The sequence below is a fragment of the Perognathus longimembris genome, chromosome 16 (genome assembly GCF_023159225.1).
Source record: "Perognathus longimembris pacificus isolate PPM17 chromosome 16, ASM2315922v1, whole genome shotgun sequence".
In the NCBI taxonomy this organism is placed as follows: Eukaryota; Metazoa; Chordata; class Mammalia; order Rodentia; family Heteromyidae; genus Perognathus; species Perognathus longimembris.
In genome coordinates this window covers 57,805,251-57,827,492 of record NC_063176.1, presented here as the reverse complement: position 1 = coordinate 57,827,492, position 22,242 = coordinate 57,805,251, and the positions used below count along the sequence as shown (strand labels likewise).

The 22,242-nt window shown below is 57.1% G+C and overlaps 1 protein-coding gene across 1 annotated transcript in view; it reads right to left on the bottom strand.

Annotated features, from left to right (window-relative positions):
* Window positions 1-22,242, bottom strand: part of Poln (DNA polymerase nu) — a 100,418-nt gene that overhangs the window by 4,108 nt on the left and 74,068 nt on the right. Inside the window, exons 18-21 of the mRNA XM_048364509.1 lie at window positions 17,923-18,005; window positions 10,956-11,087; window positions 8,101-8,211; window positions 7,035-7,113 (exon numbers count right to left, since the gene is read on the bottom strand). Coding sequence (XP_048220466.1) covers window positions 7,035-7,113; window positions 8,101-8,211; window positions 10,956-11,087; window positions 17,923-18,005 — 405 coding nt within the window. The remainder of the gene's footprint in view (window positions 1-7,034; window positions 7,114-8,100; window positions 8,212-10,955; window positions 11,088-17,922; window positions 18,006-22,242) is intronic.

The window sequence follows — 22,242 nt, the reverse complement described above, 5'->3', positions numbered from 1 at the left end:
TCGTTGGGGGCCGGTGGAGACCAGGGGTGTGGTCCCGGCCTGTCCCGCTGTCCCCAGGTGCACACGCAGAGGCGCTGGCCGCTCCCAGGAAGCCCTGGCCGGCAGCCAGGCTCTCCCACCGCTCCTTCTTCCTACCCCAGAAGGCGACAGCCAGAGCCAGCACGCATCAAGAGCGAGGGGACCCAGGAGTCCGAGGGGTCTGGGTCGTTCTGTCCTCAGTTTCTCCACGCACTGTGCTCTGTGTCGTGAGCTGGGGGCCCAGGCCGCGGTACCAGGCCGCAGCTGCATTGTGTGGCCAGGGCTGTGAGGGTCAGGCCTGCACAGGAGTCACGTGCAGACCGGATGGGGGGCCTAGGTGCACACTTCTGAGCCCCCCAGGCTCGTGTGCAGTTCCAGGGCAGCACTGCCCCCCAGGAGTCACCCTGGGGGACCCTGCAGGGACCAGGCTCTGTAACTTCAAGGCTGCTGCCAGGGCCTTTGGCTCCCAAGGGGCTCACTCCTCAAAACAGGCAGAAACCTCAGAAAAGACACTTGGAAATCGTTCCTGATTTAGCAGAAGCACTTTCACACCTCTTGAAATCACATCATGAAATCTGGGCTGCTGGTGTGACGGGCCCTAAGAATAGGTATGACTGTGAGTCACCTGAACATCACCTCACAGTCATCCAGACACCGCTACACCCAGCACCCAGACACCGCCATGCTCCCAGCACCCAGACACTGCCACGCCACCAATCACAGACACCGCCATGCCCCCCAGCACCAGACTCCGCCGAGCCCCCAGATCCCAGACAACGCCACACCCCCAGCACCGAGACACCGCCACGCCCCCAGATCCCAGACACCGCCAGGCGCCCAGATCCCAGACACCGCCACGCGCCCAGATCCCAGACACCGCCACGCCCCCAGATCCCAGACACCGCCACGCCCCCAGATCCCAGACACCGCCACGCCCCCAGCACCAGACACCGCCACGCCCCCAGCACCCAGACACCGCCACGCCCCCAGACAACGCCACGCCCCCAGCACCGAGACACCGCCAGGCGCCCAGATCCCAGACACCGCCACGCCCCCAGACAACGCCACGCCCCCAGCACCGAGACACCGCCAGGCGCCCAGATCCCAGACACCGCCACGCCCCCAGATCCCAGACACCACCATGTCCCCCAGATCCCAGACACCGCCATGCCCCCAGCACCCAAACACCGCCAGGCGCCCAGATCCCAGACACCGCCACGCCCCCAGAACCAGACACCGCCACGCCCCCAGCACCGAGACACCGCCAGGCGCCCAGATCCCAGACACCGCCACGCCCCCAGCACCCAGACACCGCCAGGCGCCCAGATCCCAGACACCACCACGCCCCCAGATCCCAGACACCGCCACGCCCCCAGCACCCAGACACCGCCAGGCGCCCAGATCCCAGACACCGCCACGCCCCCAGAACCAGACACCGCCACGCCCCCAGCACCGAGACACCGCCAGGCGCCCAGATCCCAGACACCGCCACGCCCCCAGATCCCAGACACCGCCACGCCCCCAGATCCCAGACACCGCCATGCCCCCAGCACCCAGACACCGCCACGCGCCCAGATCCCAGACACCGCCATGTCCCCCAGCACCAGACACCGCCACGCCCCCAGATCCCAGACACCGCCACGCCCCCAGATCCCAGACACCGCCACGCCCCAGATCCCAGACACCGCCACGCCCCCAGATCCCAGACACCGCCACGCCCCCAGATCCCAGACACCGCCACACCCCCAGATCCCAGACACCGCCATGCCCCCAGCACCCAGACACCGCCACGCCCAGCACCCAGACACCGCCACGCCCCCAGATCACAGACACCGCCACGCCCCCAGATCCCAGACACCGCCACGCCCCCAGATCCCAGACACCGCCACGCCCAGCACCCAGACACCGCCACGCCCAGCACCCAGACACCACCACGCCCCCAGATCACAGACACCGCCACGCCCCCAGATCCCAGACACCGCCACGCCCCCAGCACCCAGACACCGCCACGCCCCCAGATCCCAGACACCGCCACGCCCCCAGAACCAGACACCGCCACGCCCCCAGATCCCAGACACCGCCATGTCCCCCAGCACCAGACACCGCCATGCCCCCAGATCCCAGACACCGCCACGCCCCCAGCACCAGACACCGCCACGCCCCCAGCACCAGACACCGCCACGCCCCCAGATCCCAGACACTGCCACGCCCCCAGATCCAAGACACCGCCACGCCCCCAGATCCCAGACACCGCCATGCCCCCAGCACCCAGACACCGCCACGCCCAGCACCCAGACACCGCCACGCCCCCAGATCACAGACACCGCCACGCCCCCAGATCCCAGACACCGCCACGCCCCCAGATCCCAGACACCGCCACGCCCCCAGATCCCAGACACCGCCACGCCCCCAGATCTGACACTGCCACACCCCCAGATCTGACACTGTCACGCCCCCAGATCCAGACACCGCCACGCCCCCAGCACCAGACACCGCCATGCCCCCAGATCCCAGACACCGCCATGCCCCCAGATCCCAGACACTGCCACGCCCCCAGCACCCAGACACCGCCACGCCCCCAGCACCCAGACACCGCCACGCCCCCAGATCCCAGACACCGCCACGCCCCCAGATCTGACACTGCCACACCCCCAGATCTGACACTGTCACGCCCCCAGATCCCAGACAACGCCACACCCCCAGCACCGAGACACCGCCACGCCCCCAGATCCCAGACACCGCCACGCCCCCAGCACCAGACAACGCCACGCCCCCAGATCCCAGACACCGCCACGCCCCCAGCACCGAGACACCGCCATGTCCCCAGATCCCAGACATTGCCACGCGCCCAGATCCCAGACACCGCCACGCCCCCAGCACCGAGACACCGCCAGGCGCCCAGATCCCAGACACCGCCATGCGCCCAGATCCCAGACACCGCCACGCCCCCAGAACCAGACACCGCCATGTCCCCAGATCCCAGACACCGCCACGCCCCCAGCACCCAGACACCGCCACGCCCCCAGATCCCAGACACCGCCACGCCCCCAGATCCCAGACACCGCCACGCCCCCAGATCCCAGACACCGCCACGCCCCCAGATCCCAGACACCGCCACGCCCCCAGAACCAGACACCGCCACGCCCCCAGAACCAGACACCGCCATGTCCCCCAGCACCAGACACCGCCACGCCCCCAGCACCCAGACACCGCCACGCCCCCAGATCCCAGACACCGCCACGCGCCCAGAACCAGACACCGCCATGTCCCCAGATCCCAGACACCGCCACGCCCCCAGCACCGAGACACCGCCACGCCCCCAGATCCCAGACATTGCCACGCGCCCAGATCCCAGACACCGCCACGCCCCCAGCACCGAGACACCGCCACGCCCCCAGATCCCAGACATTGCCACGCGCCCAGATCCAGACACTGCCACGCCCCAGATCCCAGACACCGCCACGCCCCCAGATCCCAGACATTGCCACGCGCCCAGATCCCAGACACCGCCACGCCCCCAGCACCGAGACACCGCCACGCCCCCAGATCCCAGACACCGCCACGCCCCCAGCACCGAGACACCGCCACGCCCCCAGATCCCAGACATTGCCACGCGCCCAGATCCAGACACTGCCACGCCCCCAGATCCCAGACACCGCCACGCCCCCAGATCCCAGACATTGCCACGCGCCCAGATCCCAGACACCGCCACGCCCCCAGATCCCAGACACCGCCACGCCCCCAGATCCCAGACACCGCCACACCCCCAGAACCAGACACCGCCACGCCCCCAGAACCAGACACCGCCATGTCCCCCAGCACCAGACACCGCCACGCCCCCAGCACCCAGACACCGCCACGCCCCCAGATCCCAGACACCGCCACGTGCCCAGAACCAGACACCGCCATGTCCCCAGATCCCAGACACCGCCACGCCCCCAGCACCGAGACACCGCCACGCCCCCAGATCCCAGACATTGCCACGCGCCCAGATCCAGACACTGCCACGCCCCCAGATCCCAGACACCGCCACGCCCCCAGATCCCAGACATTGCCACGCGCCCAGATCCCAGACACCGCCACGCCCCCAGATCCCAGACACCGCCACGCCCCCAGATCCCAGACACCGCCACACCCCCAGAACCAGACACCGCCACGCCCCCAGAACCAGACACCGCCATGTCCCCCAGCACCAGACACCGCCACGCCCCCAGCACCCAGACACCGCCACGCCCCCAGATCCCAGACACCGCCACGTGCCCAGAACCAGACACCGCCATGTCCCCAGATCCCAGACACCGCCACGCCCCCAGCACCGAGACACCGCCAGGCGCCCAGATCCCAGACACCGCCAGGCGCCCAGATCCCAGACACCGCCACGCCCCCAGAACCAGACACCGCCACGCCCCCAGCACCAGACACCGCCACGCCCCCAGCACCAGACACCGCCACGCCCCAGATCCCAGACACCGCCACGCCCCCAGATCCCAGACACCGCCACGCCCCCAGACACCGCCACGCCCCCAGATCCCAGACACCGCCACGCCCCCAGATCCCAGACACTGCCACGCCCCCAGATCCCAGACACCGCCACGCCCCCAGCACCCAGACACCGCCACGGCCCCCAGCACCCAGACACCGCCACGCCCCCAGATCCCAGACACCGCCACGCCCCCAGCACCGAGACACCGCCACGCCCAGCACCCAGACACCGCCACGCCCCCAGATCCCAGACACCGCCACGCGCCCAGCACCCAGACACCGCCACGCCCAGCACCCAGACACCGCCACGCCCCCAGATCCCAGACACCGCCACGCCCCCAGCACCCAGACACCACCACGGCCCCCAGCACCCAGACACTGCCACGCCCCCAGATCCCAGACACTGCCACGCCCCCAGATCTGACACTGCCACGCCCCCAGATCTGACACTGTCACGCCCCCAGATCCAGACACTGCCACGCCCCCAGCACCAGACACCGCCATGCCCCCAGATCCCAGACACCGCCACGCCCCCAGCACCCAGACACCGCCACACCCCCAGCTGGCAATGGGGGCACAGGAACAGGCAGGGTGGCGGAGGAAAGCCGGCTCAGACCTCCCGGCTCACAGCAGAGGAGCCGACTGCCCAGGTGTTCCTGCTGCAGAGGGTACACAGCCTGATGGAGGCACATAGAGCCTGGCTTCTTTGAGACAACATTCCAGAAAGGTCTCCCCTTGTCCCTCTGCTGGGGTCTCCAGGCAATCCTCTTAAAAGGGGCCCCAGCTGTACTGCACCCCTTTGTGGGTATATCCTGTACCCCAAAACCTACCTCCAAGAGATGCAAGCTAGGAGACACAAGGCTCTGAGAGGGAGACGCAGTGCTGGCTAGAATGCATGAACTCAGAGAAGTCACATTATGAGGGCTGGGAAGGTGGCTTAGCGGTGGAGTGCTTGCCTAGCACACACGAAGCCCTGGGTTCGAGTCTTCAGCACCACATACACAGAAAAAGCCAGAAGTGGCGCTGTGGCTCAAGTGGCAGAGTGCTAGCCTTGGGCAAAAAGGAAGCCAGGGACAGTGCTCAGGCCCTGAGTCCAAGCCCCAGGACGAGAGAGAGAGAGATCACATCACGCCCCGGGCCTTGCTTTCTTTCTCTATGCTCAGTAAAATCCAGTGGTGGTGAAAGTCCCGAGTAAGAACGGCATGTGCGTAGCTTGCCGAAGGACCCCCCTCACGCAGCGGAGACCCCAAGCTTCATAACTGCTTCTGTTACCAGTTTCCCTGGGTACAAGCAGGAGGCAATGTCTTCAGCGCCGCACCGCCCTAGCCGCAGAGCCGCCATGGGCCTCTCAGCAGCTGCCGGGATGGGTGTCCCGCAGCTGGCCCAGCCCAACGCGAGGAGCTGGAGCGGGAAACGGGGGACGAGGGAAAGGCGCGTGGACTTCAGGAATCACAGAAAACCTGGCGTGCGCCTCCCCTGCAGGGAAGGGGGCGGGCCGCGGGGTCCGAGCTGGCAGGGCTCTGCCCTCTGCCTCCACCCCCTAGGGGCAGGGCTCCCCAGGGGGCTCCGCTCCCTCCTCTTGGACCCCAGAGCTGCGAAGGTCACCAAGGAACCCCTGGCCGATGGAATCCATGGGAGAGTGGGCAGAGATAAAGGAGAGATTTTAAAGAAGGTAATGCAAAGTCCTGCTTTGAGCGGGTAGAACGTCAGAGGCCAAGAGGCGTGGTAGATAAGGGGCCACTGCCACGGAGCCCCACCTCCCAACGGCGCAGCTCTGCCTCCCCTGCCCGGGGCCTCCCTCCTGGGGTCAGGGGGTGCTGGCCTGCCCTCTGGCCGCAGAGGCCCCCACGGAACTGGCTGGAGGCCTGTGGTCCTCAGGATGGTGCCTGGAATGAGCAGCGCTCTTTGGGGTCCCGGCATGATCTCCTCTTTGAGGAGCCATGGGGGGTGTCAGCAGGCAGGAAGGGGTTCTGGGAGCTTTGAGAAGAGCGGGTGCCTGGGTGGCCACTGATAGCCCAAGCGAGGCCTTCCCTTGCCAGGGACAGGTGGCTGCGCAAGGCTGTCTGCCTCCCGTGGGCCGGAGCCCAAGGGCAGTGATGAGTAGAGCGGAGGGCAGGGCGGCAGCTGGGGCAGCCGTGTGGGGAGCCCCAAGGCCTGGTTCTGGGTGGGTGAGGGCAGCAGGTACTGCGGGGGGGGAGGGGAGCAAGGCAGCGCAGAGGCCCCACAGCCGCCGGCGGGCTGGGGGTTCGCCTGCCTCAGGGATGGGGGGCCACATTGCGCAGCTCCTGGGACAGCCCAGGAAGCTCCAGGGACGGCATGCCCGTCTCGAGGATCCCGTGCCCGAGCTGGCGAAGGCTGGCCATTCCCTGCGTGCCCAGCGGAACAGGCCGGGTGCGAGCCTCTGGGGGCCCTGGCTTGCGGGGGCCCTTTGCTCTGTGGTGGATGGGCGGCTGGAAGGAAGGGTGATGGGCTCAGTCCTGGGCAACCCCCACCCCACCTCTGCCAGGCTGGGCAGCCTGGCTGTCCCCACTGACCTGGCTGTCAGGGAGGGGGACGTGGCCACCGCAGTGAAGATTCGCACCATGGCCATCTTACAGAGGTCTGCTGCCGAACCTGGGGACACAAAGCCTCCGTTTTAGGGGCCGGTGTGCAAGGCACACGCTCCGTGTGAGCTGCTTCGTAGTACCCTTGGGTCTCGATACTCATGCTGACACCCTGCTTTCTGAAAGCCCCGACAATGCCCCTCCCCCGCTCAGCCGTGGGGAACGGCTGTGGATGCCTGATTCTGTAGGTCTGACTCAGGCAGGCCCTGTGGCGGGATGGAAGGGCCTGGGTCAGGTGCTGACTAGGCTTCCAGGGACACAGCTTCTCACCTGCAGCTATGGGGACTCAAGGAAATGCCCTCCTTATAAGGAGGACTTGGGCTGGGAATGTGGCCTAGTGGCAGAGTGCTTGCCTAGCATGCATGAAGCCCTGGGTTCGAGTCCTCAGCACCACATATATAGAAAAAACCAGAAGGGGCACTGTGGCTCAAGTGGTAGAGTGCCAGCCTTGAGCAAAGAGAAGCCAGGGACAGTGCTCAGGCCCTGAGTCCAAGCCCCAGGACTGGCAAAAAAAAATAAAATAAAGAAGACGCTGACTGGAGTCCTGGCCACACACCGCTGCTGTCACACCTCCTGATGGGCCCCGCTGGGCAGGTGAGGGCCAGGGAGCCCACTTGGGGAAGTTCCCAGGAGTGGGAATTACCACAGAGATTCGTGGGCACTGCCTAGCCCTGCAGGTGCCAAACCCAAGGAGCAGGCGGACTCAGAAAAGAGGCAGAGGGGGCTGGGGATATAGCCTAGTGGCAAGAGTGCCTGCCTCGGATACACGAGGCCCTAGGTTCAATTCCCCAGCACCACATATACAGAAAACGGCCAGAAGCGGCGCTGTGGCTCAAGTGGCAGAGTGCTAGCCTTGAGCGGGAAGAAGCCAGGGACAATGCTCAGGCCCTGAGTCCAAGGCCCAGGACTGGCCAAAAAAAAAAAAAAAAAAAAGAGGCAGAGGAGTCGGCAGGCAGCAGCCGGCAGCTGTGAGCAGAGTCGTCTGGGGATCCTGTACCTTGCACCACGAAGTTCACCGCCTGTCGCTCTGCTTGAGCCCGAAGCTGGGGGTCCTGTGCGCAGATCCTCGGCAGGGGTCTCCTTCTGCCCATGAGTGATGTCACATAGCCTGGGTTACAGGGAGACGCAGGTGAGAGGCAGGGACAGACAGGTGGCACAGTGCTGGGGGGAGGGGCAGGGCCCTCATCTCGCCCGCCTCTTGCGGACCCCGGGCCTGTGGCCAGGGCAGAGGGGTTCTGTGCAGACATCAGGGGCCCGCAGGGCTGGCCTGTGCTAGCCAGCTGGCAAGTCCTGCTGCTTCCTGACCTGCAGCTGCACTTGGATCTCACATAGGACAAGTGGGCTCAAAGCCCCAGGTGCGGCCATTCTGGACTGCCTGGCAGGTAGCGTGCGGAGCGAGCAGTCCCGGGCCAGGTGGGGACACCAGAGCAGATCCGGGTGTTTAGCCCCTTGGTGAGTTTTTGCAGGCAGTGGCAGTGGACCTTGGGTGGGTGGGAGGCCACTGACAGCTGGGACTGCCATGTGTGTCAGCTGTGTGCGTGTGCGTGTGCGTGTGCGTGTGTGTGGTACCGCCGTCACTCTGGGTCAGGAGAATTGGGCGGCCTGCTGGAGCCACCCTGCAGCTATCTTCCTGGACAAGGACCTGATGGCCGTCCCCACCCGACTCCCACAGACTCACGGTCCTGCGGGGTGAGGGGGGCTCTGTGTTAGCGCCACCCACCGACCGGCCTGACAGCATCCTGCAGACAGCTCCCCCCCCTCTGCTGTTCTCGCTGCCACCCACCCCCCACCCCTTCCTTCTTCTTTTTGAATTGCCAGCTCAGCTGCTCCATGAATGTCAAGAATCAAAAGTAGGCAAGGAAGACGGCTCAAGGGAAGTCTTTATTTGGACCTACTATATTGTAACCCGGGGGGGGGGGAGGGGGGACACAAGGGGGGCGTCTCCCTACTGCTCACAAGTGAGCCAAGCAGCCTGTTTGGACAGCCAGAAGGGGTGGCAGGAAGGGCGACACCAGCCCTCACTTCCTTCATGTAAATGCAAGTCTGTGTTTGGACCAGCCCCCAACCCCTGCCGGCCCCTGGGGGAGGGGCCTGCTCTCTGCAGGTGGAAGCCACTGCCCTGGTGGCTGAAAGGCCAATGCAAGCTGTTTGCATTTAAAAGCCAAAAGTGCGCCAGGCATGGGTGGCTCACACCTGCAATCCAAGTCACTCAGGACGCGGAGATCTGAGGATTATAGTTCAAAGCAAATCTGGGCAGAAAGTTCATGAGACTCTTTTCTCCAATGAAGCACCAAAAAAAGCCACAAGTGGCACTGTGGCTCAAGTGGTACAGTACAAAAGCTCGGGGACAACGTCCAGGCCCTGAGTTCAAGCCCCCGGAGTGGCACACACAAAAACAGGTGTGGATAACCAAGGCTAATCAGTAACAGTGCTTTAACAGTAGCTAACAGTGCTCCCACAGTGCTTAATTCCTATCCCTGTGGGAGGTGGGGCTCTACCTCTGCTTCGCGATCACTGTTTCAGCATTTCAGAATGGAGAGTATTTTAATTTTTGCTAAGTACTGGGCTTCTGGGAGCCATCCTCCCCAGCCCAGCAGCCTAGGCCTTCTGCTTGCGGGGATGGGAGGGGCTTCCCCTTGCTCTCGTGTTCTGAGTGTGCCCCGAGCAGGCAGGAGTTCTCCGTGTGCTGGCCAGTGGCTCAGGATGGCATCCTTAGAGGCCGTGGGAGGCCGCCAGGCCCAGTGCCATCTTCCAGCAGCCATGGAGAGGCTGGGGACGTGTGTCCATACCCAGATGGGGTCCCTCGAGAGTCCCCGAATGATTTGGTGTGCTGTAGGCTGAAGGGACCTGCTAGAGCCAGTTAGAATTCTTTTTTTTTTTTTGTCAGTCCTGGGGCTTGAATTCAGGGCCTGGGCACTGTCCCTGAGCTTCTTTTGCTCAAGGTTAGTGCTTTCCCTATTGAACCACAGTGCCACTTCCAGTTTTTTCTGTGTATGTCGTACTGGGGAATGGAACCCAGTACCACTAAGCCACATTCCCAGCCCAGGACTGACTCTTGCCAGGACAATACTCTAGCTGATTATTTTTCACTGACTGGAGAATATTGATTTGTAAATGCTCTCCTGGAGCCAATAATCCTATTTTTAGTTCAATAACTTCAGTTTTTCTTCCTTTTCTTTCATTAACTCTGCTCTCTTTTCCAAATTTCTTGCATCAAATGTAAGTCATGTATGTCACAAGATTCTTTTTAAGATACTTTTTTTTCAATGTATTCCTTTATTTCCAGGTCCCATGGTTTTTGATGAGATATTTTTACTGTCCTTCATCCCCCAAATCATGTCCTTTTTATGGATGTCTTTCTTTACCTTGAATTACTTAGGATCATGATACATTACATACAGGTGCGTGGACAGACAGCCACCCACAGAGATATATATATAAAACTAGCTTCTTACTGCACTGCAGTCTTGGCCATAACTGGCTTAAAATTCCTTGAAATCTGTTTGTGTTTCCTTTGAGACCACGCTGCGCAACTCTTTGTAAATGGACCGCATGTCTTTAACAGGAATATATGTCTCCATTTTTGTGTGTGCTGCTATCATGTTTGCTTTTTAATCTGTCTATGCAGCTATCATCTATCAACTCAAGATTATTTGGGCTCTGTCTTCTTCCTATGGGGTGATGCCTTTCTGTCCTATCTATGCAGGCAGAGCTGACGGTGCTCCCTCATCTTCTTCCCAGACTCAGCAAGCTGGTTCACACCTTGGCCACTCACCCATCTATCCACCCAGCCACAGGATGACGAGCCGTGGACACCGCTGGCTGCCACGGGCTTGGCTGCGGCTGGCTTACCTGTGTGGTGACACTGGGAAATAACTGCTTGGGTAAAGTTCTTAATTTTCTTGTACTTGTGCAAAAACCTCTCCAAGAAGCAGGTGGCTTCTTGAACAGTAACTCCGAGGCAAGCAGCAAGCCGCTCCTTCCCTGTAAGAGCCAGAAAGATGCATGGTCAGAGTCCAGGCCTAACCCAAGCCAACTGAATTAAGAGTACCCGGGCTGGGGATATAGCCTAGTGGCAAGAGTGCCTGCCTCGAATACACGAGGCCCTAGGTTCGATTCCCCAGCACCGCATATACAGAAAACGGCCAGGAGCGGCGCTGTGGCTCAAGTGGCAGAGTGCTAGCCTTGAGCAGGAAGAAGCCAGGGACAGTGCTCAGGCCCTGAGTCCAAGGCCCAGGACTGGCCAAAAAAAAAAAAAAAAAAGAGTACCCAAAGCATGTGTCTCAGAGGGGCCTGGGCGTTTGGAAATGAGCCAGCTGCAGGCTTCCGGGGCAAGGACTGGGAGCACTACGGAATGCAGGACTGGGGTAGTAATGGCTTTGGGCTTCACAGACTAGGGGCTGAGTCCCACTGCTCTGGACAGGGCCTGCTAAACACTTGCTTTCTCAGTAATGTTGAGTGTGCCAGATGATTCTGAGAATGAACTGCTGCTCTTGGCGTGGCCAGTGGGGGACCTGACTCCAGACCTGGAGGAGGCTCGAGAGGGGCCCTAGGGATACCACCTCACCCCAGTCAGAATGGCCTATACTCTGAACTGCTGGAGGGGGTGCAGGGAAAGAGGAACCCTTCTCCATTGTTGGTGGGAGTGCAAATTAGTACAACCACTTTGGAGAACAGTATGGAGGTTTCTCAAAAAGCTCAGCATAGACCTACCCTATGACCCAGCCATACCACTCCTAGGCATCTATCCTGAACAACAGGTCCCAAGATATCAAAAAGACATCTGCACTTCCATGTTTATCACTGCACAATTCACAATAGCCAAAATATGGAAACAACCCAGATGCCCCTCCACAGGTGAATGGATCCAAAAAATATGGTACCTATACACAATGGGATACTACATAGTGATTAGGAATGGTGAAATATTGTTATTCGCAGGGAAATGGTCAGAACTTGAACAAATAATGTTGAGCGAGACAAGCCTAGAACCCAGAAAACAAAGGGGCATGATCTCCCTGATATATGACTGTTAAGGTGGGGGGAGAGGGAGGAGTAGAGACCAGGTCTGCAAAACAAAAAACTTCTTTTCAAATGGTATTTCCACAGGTTTGGATCAGCGACTTTACATTATGTAACTAAAACCAAACAACTACTAAACATAAAAAGGTCTAAAATAGGGCTGGGGATATAGCCTAGTGGCAAGAGTGCCTGCCTCGGATACACGAGGCCCTAGGTTCGATTCCCCAGCATCACATATACAGAAAATGGCCAGAAGCGGTGCTGTGGCTCAAGTGGCAGAGTGCTAGCCTTGAGCGGGAAGAAGCCAGGGACAGTGCTCAGGCCCTGAGTCCAAGGCCCAGGACTGGCCAAAAAAAAAAAAAAAAAAAAAAAAAAAGTCTAAAATAGACCTCTCAGTGGATCACAATAGCTCAACAGCTATGTACATATGATCATATAAGACGAGGATAAGCAAAAACAACTCCAAGAGAAGGACACAGGAGGACTCTATTGTTGATGTTATGTTTAGTGTTTTAGGTGAATTTCCTTTGGTGTACCCTATGTGGTTACTGTATATGATTTTGGGACACTGGATATTGTATATATGCCTACCTGAACGAGGGAAGGGAAAGAAAAATGAGGGTGTAACAGATATCACAAGAAATGTACTCACTACCTTATTATGTAACTGTACCCCCTTTACACAATACCTTGTCAGTAAAATTTAATTAATAAAAAAGGGGGCCCTAGGAAAAGAGAGGCCAAGAGGGGAGAACATGGCCTAAGGGGGTTTGTGCTTTAATGTTTATTTTAGAACACATGCTTTTAGAGAAAACTAGCATTTTTCTCCTGGAAGAGTAAGTTTACAGAAGGGTCTAGTTGGGATGGCACTCCAAGTTCCAGTGTCAACGTTGAGGTCCTGCTTGCTGGATTCAGATGTTAGGACCATACAGGCCTCGGTCTGAGTCCTTTCCATCCCTATGGGAGACTGGGGCTTCGTGGAGTTGCCTAACCTACAATCAATCTGTTTTTCCGCGTATGAATTAGGAGCAGTGGTGCTCACCCCCAGGGCTAAGGGACCACTGGTCTGAGACGTATAAAGTTCCAAGCTACACCTGGCTCCTACTTGGTACTTAGTGGTCATTCTCTCCCACTTTCCTCCAGAAAAGAGCAACGAGGAGCCCCTGGGGACAGGTGTGGGGCGCTGCGTCAATCCTGTGATTGACAGGCCTCGGGCTCCCGGGGCTGCATGGTGGAGGGAGATCATCGCCAGCACCCCGAGGATCTGCTCAGGGCTAGCTCTGGACCACATTAAAGGATCCCCAAGGGGCCTTCAGACAAGGTAGTGTGGAAATCACGGCCCAGGAGTGGCGCAGGTCTATGAAGATAGGAAGGCACCTCTAAGGAGTGGGCTGGGGGCCTCACAGACCTGGTCCTTGCAGTCAGGACAGGCCTGGTCGGCCACTTTTCTAGTACTGGACACAATAACGATGGAGTCTTTGGGACAGTGAAGGGTGGGTGTTAGCTTCTACTCCTTTGCCAGGATGAGAGGGAAATGTGATGCTCTGTTCTTCCAAAGTTTATCCCAGAAGAGGGGGGGAAACTCCTGGAGCGTTGGGTGCTTCCTCTGTGTCATTTGGCTAGAAAGGAAAACTTGAAAACCCTTTTGGGACTTAATCAAGATAGTATGTTATCTTCCCAATTTGTGTGTTTTGCCATATTTTATTTAAATAATCTATACATCTTCCTATCAAATTCTGGTCACTATCTTTCAGCTATGGCATTGCTGTAGGACAGTGTTTTCTTACAGAAAGGAGTCAAATGATAGCTAGACTACTTCTTGCTAGGCCTTTCTCACTTCCAGTCTGTCGTTGTGCCCTTCTAGAAAGTTTTATTTTAGATATTGCAGTTTGGGGCTTTACACTTTCCATTTGGCTCTTTTTCTTTAGTTCTTTTCCCTTTTCCTCCATTTGTTATGAGCATGTTTTCCTTCACATCCCTGAGTATACTGATAATAGCAGCTTTAAAAGCCTTGTCTGGCCGGACCCTGGTGGCTCACACCTGTAATCTTAACTACTGAAGAAGCTGAGATCTGAGGATTGCAGTTAGAAGCCAGCCTGGGCAGAAAACTCCATGGGACTCTTACCTCCAAAAAATTACTCAAAAAAGCTGGAAGTGGCCCTGTGGCTTAAGTGGTAGAGAACTTCTCTGGAGCAAAAGAAGCTCAAGGACAGCACCCGGGCCCAAAGTGCGAGCCCCAGGACCAGAAAAAAAGCCAGTCCTGCTCGGGAGCTGCTGCTACAAAGGTCTTTCTCCTGAGCATGGTCATACTGTCCTGTCTCTTCATATGTGTAGGAATTTGAGATTGTAGTGTGGAAACTGGATTCTGTCCCATTCTTCACGGGGTCACTGTTTTTCTAGAGGACAGTTAATTTGGCCAAAAATCAAGTTTACAAGTCTATCTATCTCCTTGCAGCAGCTAACAACTGAAATCTGAGATTGGCCCTTTGGGCCTTAACTGGGCTGAAGTTGTTCCAATCATGCAGTTAGGGGTCAGCCAGCGATCAGAATTTGAGCTTCTCCCTGGCTCTCTTCTTTCTGGAAGTTCTCCCTCCATTTTCCAGACTCACTGGCAGTTCCAAACTCTATCCTCCTAGTCTTCGAGTTTGTGTGAAGCTGCAAGATGTCAAAACACCCTGTCTTGCCTGCTCCGGGCTTTCCGGTGGTTTTGAATACTTTTGTTGTAGTCGATGGCTAGAGTCTGTGGGAAGGTTGGTCTGATGGGAGCCGCTTGGCTAATGCTAGAAGCTTCACCTCTTCTAAATATCTGTGGCTGGCGTGAGCTGCTTTCTTCTGCAGAGCTGCCGAGCTATCGGAAGGGCACAGGTGGTCAACAGCCCATTCCTTGCAAAAAGCCTGCTTACGAGGCCGGTGGGCAAGGAGGCAACCCAAGAGCAGCGGGGGAGAGGCTGGGACGGGGGCTGCAGCCGCGCTGCCCCTCCCCCGGTGGTGCAGGGGTCAGCGCAGTTGCCCGTCACACTACGTGGGATGAGCCTTGGCTGCTGGCCTCTCTGGTCTGTGTTTCATGTGCACTGGTTGCTTTCTTCCTCCACGCTTTCATGAGTGCTTCTTTGTTGTAGCCATGAGTGGGCCTGTCTCCCTCCTAGTTTATCTGAGGTTGCTTGGTAGGGACACTAAGCATTCTCCACCCCTAAACAGTTTGACTTTTTCCAGATGGCTAATTATATCCTGTGTGCACGTGTGCACACACGCACATCTGCTCACACATCACCGCAGATTTAACCTTAGGAAGACATCTTTCTCCCAATGTTGCTCCGTGTGTATCGGCCCCCCCGCTCTGTTTCTGCCTCTCTGGAGGAGCAAGCACCCAGCGGGGACAGACTTCCGCACACAGCCCCGGTGCTTGCCGTCCCGCACAGCCCCGGGAGCAGCGCCGAGCCCGGCCCAGTCCTCCCGGCACCGAGCGGGCCAGCGTAGCCCGTGTCCTCAGTCAGCACCCGCTTGCCGCGCTGTCTGGGGGGGAACTCTCAGGAGGTAGGAGTGGGTTTGGGATCTTGGAGGTGGCTTCCTAGAGGGGTCGGGTTTCTGCTAGGCTCAGAGGTGGCTGGAAGCGGGCCCAGCGAGCTGGGGGAGGGGGGGTACCCTGAGAGGTGAGCAGGTGCTGAATTTGGCTGCCAGAAAGCGATGCAGTGGGCCCGTGAGCCAGCACTGGGTCAGGGCTCCGGCTAAGCTCAGGGTGCAGGGGGCCACGGTGGGCTGGGTGGGCCTGGGCTTTCCCTAGGGCTTGAGGCGTCTGGGAAGCTGGTGGTTCCCTTGGGTCCTCAGCCCCGCTCATCAGCAAGGTGGTTTCTAACAGAGACAGGGCCCGAGCGAGCGAGCCAAGCAGCAGATAATGGGTATTCTGGCTGTCAGGTGGGCTGGGGACAGGGGGGGCACAGAGACGGAGGCTTTGGGTGGGAGCCCCTGTCACCGCAGGGCTAAAAGCAGCCAAATTACCCCCTTCACCAGCCTCACAGCGCGTGACTCACTGCTTATTTACAGCGCGTCTTTTCCTCTCTGGAAAAAAAAAGCCAAGTGAAAGCTCCAGAGGGAGCTGCCTTTGTCTGGGGTGCCTCCCTGGGGAGGATGCCCCCCCACCCAAGGCACCGGCCAGGCTCCTGGGAGGGGAGGTGCTCACGCATTCCTGATCCCTCCCGACTGGGTTTGTGGGGCCCGCCCCAGGCAGGAGGGGTGAGTGTTGGAAGATCTCCGGGACCCAGACGGGCAGCAGACGGCAGCGATGCGAGTTCACGGTGGCACGTGGATGTCTGTGGAGGAGAGGCCAGGCATGGAGGCTGAGGGCCCCACTTGAGGCGTCCTGGCCGGAGGTGAGTGCCACGACTCACCGGGGGCAGGAGGGGGGGCGGCATGCACCCGCGGGGCCAGGAGGCAACGCGTCAAGATCGGACCCAGGTGGCGGCAGGCTGCGCTCGGCAGGCAGGAGTCTGTGGAGGGAATGGGCCAGGCGTCTCTGGGGCGCCCACGGCTCAGGTCCCAGTCACCCAGTCTGCCTTCAGGTGCTGCCAGCCCCGCCGGAACATCCTCGGAGGCGCAGACGTGCTTACTCGTCCGGTGAGGACCGCCTGCTTCTCCGCCTGCGGGCAGGACGGACGGGGCCCCGCGCTGGCTGGCCCACTCAGGTCCCCGTGAGACCCTGCACAGACGAGCAGGTGCACCACTGGCTGCCAGCTGACTCTGAAGAGCGAAGTGGCCACAAGGTGGGCTCTGCTTATGCCGAAGGCCCACAGGCTGGCAGGAAACAGAAGCAAGGGGAAGCGCGGCCGCTGATGAGCCGTGGCCCGGTGCATCTCCAGTGCAGCGGGCAGGGGCTCACGGGGCTGTCCGGTAACACGGTTTATCTTATTTTTTATAGGGGGTGGGGGGCTTGAACTCAGGGCCTGGGCACTGCCTGCACTCTTTTTGCTCAAGGCTAGTGCTCTACCACTTTGAGCCACTTCTGGTTTTCTGATTGTTAATCGGAGATAAAAGTCTCACGGAGCTTCCTGTCCAGGTTGGCTCTGAGCCACAGTGCTCAGACCTCAGCCTTCTGAGCAGCTGGGATCACCGGTGTGAGCCATCAGTGGCTGGCAACAGTGGATTTCCGGGCGTTTGTGGCTGCTTGTAACATGGAGATGAGACACTGATATGGCAGGGTGAGACAACCAAGCAGCGGAGAGGTGAGCAACGCCCAGGAGAGAGGTGAGCTCTGTCCTGCAGTGTGCTCTCCTGGGGCAAGGCTCCGGGCAAAGCCCTGAGGGCCAAGGGGCTCCGGAAGAAAGCCCCTGCTATCTGGGAGGAGCTCTGTGGTCCCCAGAAGCCTCTCTGGGGTGCCGGGCTATCTGCTGCTCTGAAGTCCGCACTGCCACATGTGCCGTTTCGCTGCCTTTCCTTTCAGGCGCAGGTCTCTGCGTCTGAGAAGCGAGCTCCGCCGGGGCTTGGGGGGTGTGTGTGTGCGATAGTGGTAGGAAGATAGCAGCAGGTTGTTCCTGACTGTGTGCTGAGAAGAACCATGCAAATCAGAGTGCTCTCGCTCAGATGGTTTTACTCTAAAGCCCTGGTGCGGCTAGGATGAGGGCCTCCAGGCACGGAAATGATGCCGAGCCCAGACCCTTCATTACTCTGCTCTCTTCCCTGAGTGGGTGATGTGTGAAGTGGTCTGACTAGTGGGTAGTGTCACAAATGTCACCATCACGCTTGTGTAGACAGCACACTGGCAGATGGCTGCTGGCTGGTGGGTGACCCCTGGCCTGTGGCCTACCTGCTCCATAGACAACCGAGTACACCACCTTCTTGGTCTGCTCTCTGTCCGCAAGGGTGACACGCTCCAAGGGAATGCCTTTCCTGTGTAGAGATAGCATGGCGTCACGGACAGTTGGCATCGACAGAGGCGCCTTCAGTTACTCCACTCCACACATCTTATCTCCTCCCTCAAGGCTCTTCACCATTTCAAGCAGGGCCGCCTGTCCCGTGGGCAGTGGAGAGAACATGTGCAGGCCCCGGCTTGTCCAGGCACCCCCCCAACACACACACACACACACACACACACACATATAGATATACACACATATACACATACAGACACACAGACACACATAGATATACACACAGACACACACAGAGGCATCCCCACACATACACAGACACACACATAGATATACACACATATACACACACACACGGACACACACATAGATATACACACATATACACACACACGGACACACATACATACACAGGCATACCCACAAATACACAGCCACACAGCCACATCCATAAACAGGCACACACACACACACACACACATACACACACCGAGACACACCCACCACCCACCCACTTCTCTGCTCCCTCCACAGCCAGGGACCAAGCAGCTGTGATGCTGCCTGGGGGGGGGCACACGGGGGCCCAAGGGCCAGAGAAACATCACAGAATCACAGAGCCCCCCCCCCCAGCACACACACGGCGTTCTCCTGACTCAGCCCTTGCCTGGCTGGGTAACCTTTCTTTGTTCTCTAGGGTTCTGGCAGTTTCTGCTGGATCCTTTTTCGGTGTCTGAGGTAGGATGTGTCCACGAAGCTGCCTCCTTCTCCCTCTTCACCGATTCATCAGCTCCACCAGTAATTCTGAACGTGTCACCCCGAAGCACCGACACGTCTCTAGTTCCCTGCTGCCACCCCCTTGATTATCTCACCTTCAAGCTTGGCATTGTTCAGAGTTGTATTTAGACAGTAAGCCAAAGGTGGAGATGCACATGCTCAGAAGAAATACGTGTCAGCGGCTAGGTCACCCTCAAACCCCTTACCTTTACTTCGGAAATCCCAAACCTGCTCTGAACCCGCTCCCAGGACAGACAGTGCCAACAGATGTGCTCAGAGGTCCCCAGCACCAACCAACCAACCAACCAACCAACGAGACACCAGGAAGCCCAGCGTGCGCTGCAATCCTGCTACCTAGGGCCTGCTATAATGGAAGCCGACCATGCCTCGATCGCACTGGCCCGTCTGTGGCATTTCAGGGCTGGACGGAGGCATCTGGAGCAAGCCGGGATCCCTCCTCCAGACCGCACGGGCAACCCACAGTGTCCCACACAGGCTGGGCGACTTCACAGAGTCCCGACAGGATGAGTGGACTGTGGACACGGCAAGCAGCACATGCTGAGAAAGAGAATGAACGGAGCCTACAACAACTGAGCCCAGGTGAAGACAGTCAGAAAACATCAAAACTTCTCATGAAGTAGAAATACTAAAATAGTACTGATCACAAGACAGCGAGGCCTCAAATTGAAAACAAAGAGACCTTCCATCCAGAAATAAGCTAAGAAACAAAAACCAAAACACTGCATGAACCATCTTTTGTGTTGAGGGAAATGCAAACAGAAATCAGAAAGTGCCAGTGAAAACTATTTGTTTGTAACACTGGGCTTTAAACTCAGGGATTCAAGCATGCTAAACAAGGTGCTCTACCCCTTGAGCCACACCACTAGCCTTCTTGCTTTAGTTATTTCTCAGATAGGGTCTAAAAATAACCAGTGAAAAATAAGGAAGGAGGCATGGCTCAGAGGTCTCATGTTAAAGTAGCAATTGCAAGGCTCTCTGAGTTCTGAAAAGAAATCCTTGGGAATAAGATGAACTGCTAGTTCTCCAGGCTTCCCAGAGGACAGAGAGGAGGCTGCCCTCACGTTGTACGCAGAAGCAAACCCTAATCAGCTGTGCAGGAAGATAACGGTATCCATGATGGTCAGTAAGTCACTGCTCCAATTTCCAGTCCCGCTATTCAATTAAAAATTACCTGGCATCCCAGGAAACAAGATCAGAAGACTGAAAGCCAAGAGGGGAGCCCACAGGTTCTATAGGGGACACAGACACTGTGGCTGTCACACTTCAGAATAATTGCAATTAATATGTATACCACAAATTACAATCTGGGAAAGTGAATAAACGCCTAAAAACTGTTTTTAAAAAAAAGTCAAATGCAGGCTGGGAATGTGGCTTAGCAGTAGAATGCTTGCCTCATACACATGAAGCCCTGGGTTCGATTCCTCAGTACCACATATACAGAAAAGGCTGGAAGTGGCACTTGGCTCAAGTGGTAGAGTGCTAGCCTTGAGCAAAAGAAGCCAGGGACAGTGCTCAGGCCGAGTTTAAGCCCCAGGACTGGCAAAAAAAAAAGGCACTAGCCTTGAGCAAAAAGGCTCAAGGACAACACTCTGGCCCTGAGTTGAAGCCCCAGGACTGGTGTACACACTTGCGCACGCACACACAGAACCCTTATGATCCAGTCACCTCTCAGTGAGGCAGTGGTTGTATCCACCACCTGGGGAACAAGCTTTTTTTTGACACTTAATATCCAAACCATAACAAATATAATAAACCAAAACTAAAACACTAATAGACAATCTGAGCATCCATGTTTGTTTCTGCCTGGGCTGCATGGTAAGTTTGAGGCAGGGGCTGGGAATATGGCCTAGTGGTAAAGTGTTCGCCTCGAAAGTTCGAGGCATACTTAAGCAACTTAGCAAGATCTTGTTGCAATATGAAAAATGGAAAACAAAGCTGATGATGTGCCTCTTGCCTGTAATCTCTCAGGGAAGCGGAGATGGAAAGAGTTTGACTCAAGGGCAGCCTGGGCAAAAAGTTCTTGATAATGTTGGGTTTGAAACATTGAAACTACTATAGGAAGGAGTAGGAGCAATGTTAGAACATACTGGCATAGGCAGGAATTTTCTGAGTAGAGGTTCAAGAGCTCAGCAAATTGAAGAGAGAATCAACAAATGGAATTACACTGAATTAAAAAGTCTCTGCACAGCTAAGGACTGAATTACTAAACTAAAAAGACAACCTGTAGAATGGGAGATCTTTCCCAGCTACACATCCAACAAGGGCCTAATATCCAGAACATGCTGGGAATATGGCTTCTCCGTGGAGTGCTCACCTTGTATGCATGAAGCCCTGGGTTTGATCCCTCAGCACCACATAAACAGAAAAAGCCGGAAGTGGTGTTGTGGCTCAAGTGGCAGAGTGCTAGCCTTGAGAAAAAAGAAGCCAGGGACAGTGCTCAGGCCCTGAGTTCAAGCCCCAGGACGGGCAAAAAAAAAAAAAAAGCAAGTGTGACCAATAAATACCTAAGGAAATGTTCAACATCCTTGGCCAAAAGGAAAACGCAAAATCAAAACACTGGGATTCCAGCTCACTCCAGAAAGGCTGGCCACCCTCAAGAGTATGAACAACAACAAATGCTGGTGGGAAGGTAGGGCAAAAAGGAACCCTCTTGCACTGTTGGTGGGAATGTAAACTATACAACCACTCTGGAAGGCAGTTTGGAGATTCCTCAAAAAAGGAAGCGTAGAACTTCCCTGTTATCCAGCCATCCCATCCTCGGGTATCTACCCAGACTTTGTAAGTCAAGACATGGTAAAGACACTCACACATCCACGTTCACGGCTGCACTGCTCACAATAGCCAAGCTATGGCCACAGCCCAGATGACCTACAACAGATGAGTAGAACAATTCCATACAACGGAATTACACTCATCTATCAGAAAGAATAATATGTCATTTGTAGGGAAATGGAGGGACCTACAACAAATCATGTTCAGTGAGGTAAGCCAGGCTGAGAGAGGCTAACGGCACATGTTTTCTCTCATATGCGGAAATTAGATCTAAAATACAAACATACATGATAGCATATACAGGGCTATATATGCATATACACACAAATGAACTAAAGGATGATACACTTAGAAAAGGAGTTCAATGGTGTAACTCCTTTGAACACCGAATGACCTATTGAATAAATGAATACCAGGAAGTGAAGACATGTTCTGAGGGAGAGGGGGACGGGGGCGGGGGGGACACACAAATGGAGGGAGGGTGAGCAAATGCAGTCATTATATTCAATGTACATTATGAACAAGTTGAACTATATGATTGGATAGTATGATGGGATGGGGAAAGATGGAGAGAAGGATGGAAGTCATAATCTGACTCCTGGGATTAAGCCCTTTGTACAACTACTTCATAAAAATAAGGAACATGGCTTCTTGGAGAAATAGCTGGTTCTAGGACTAGGGCAGGAAAC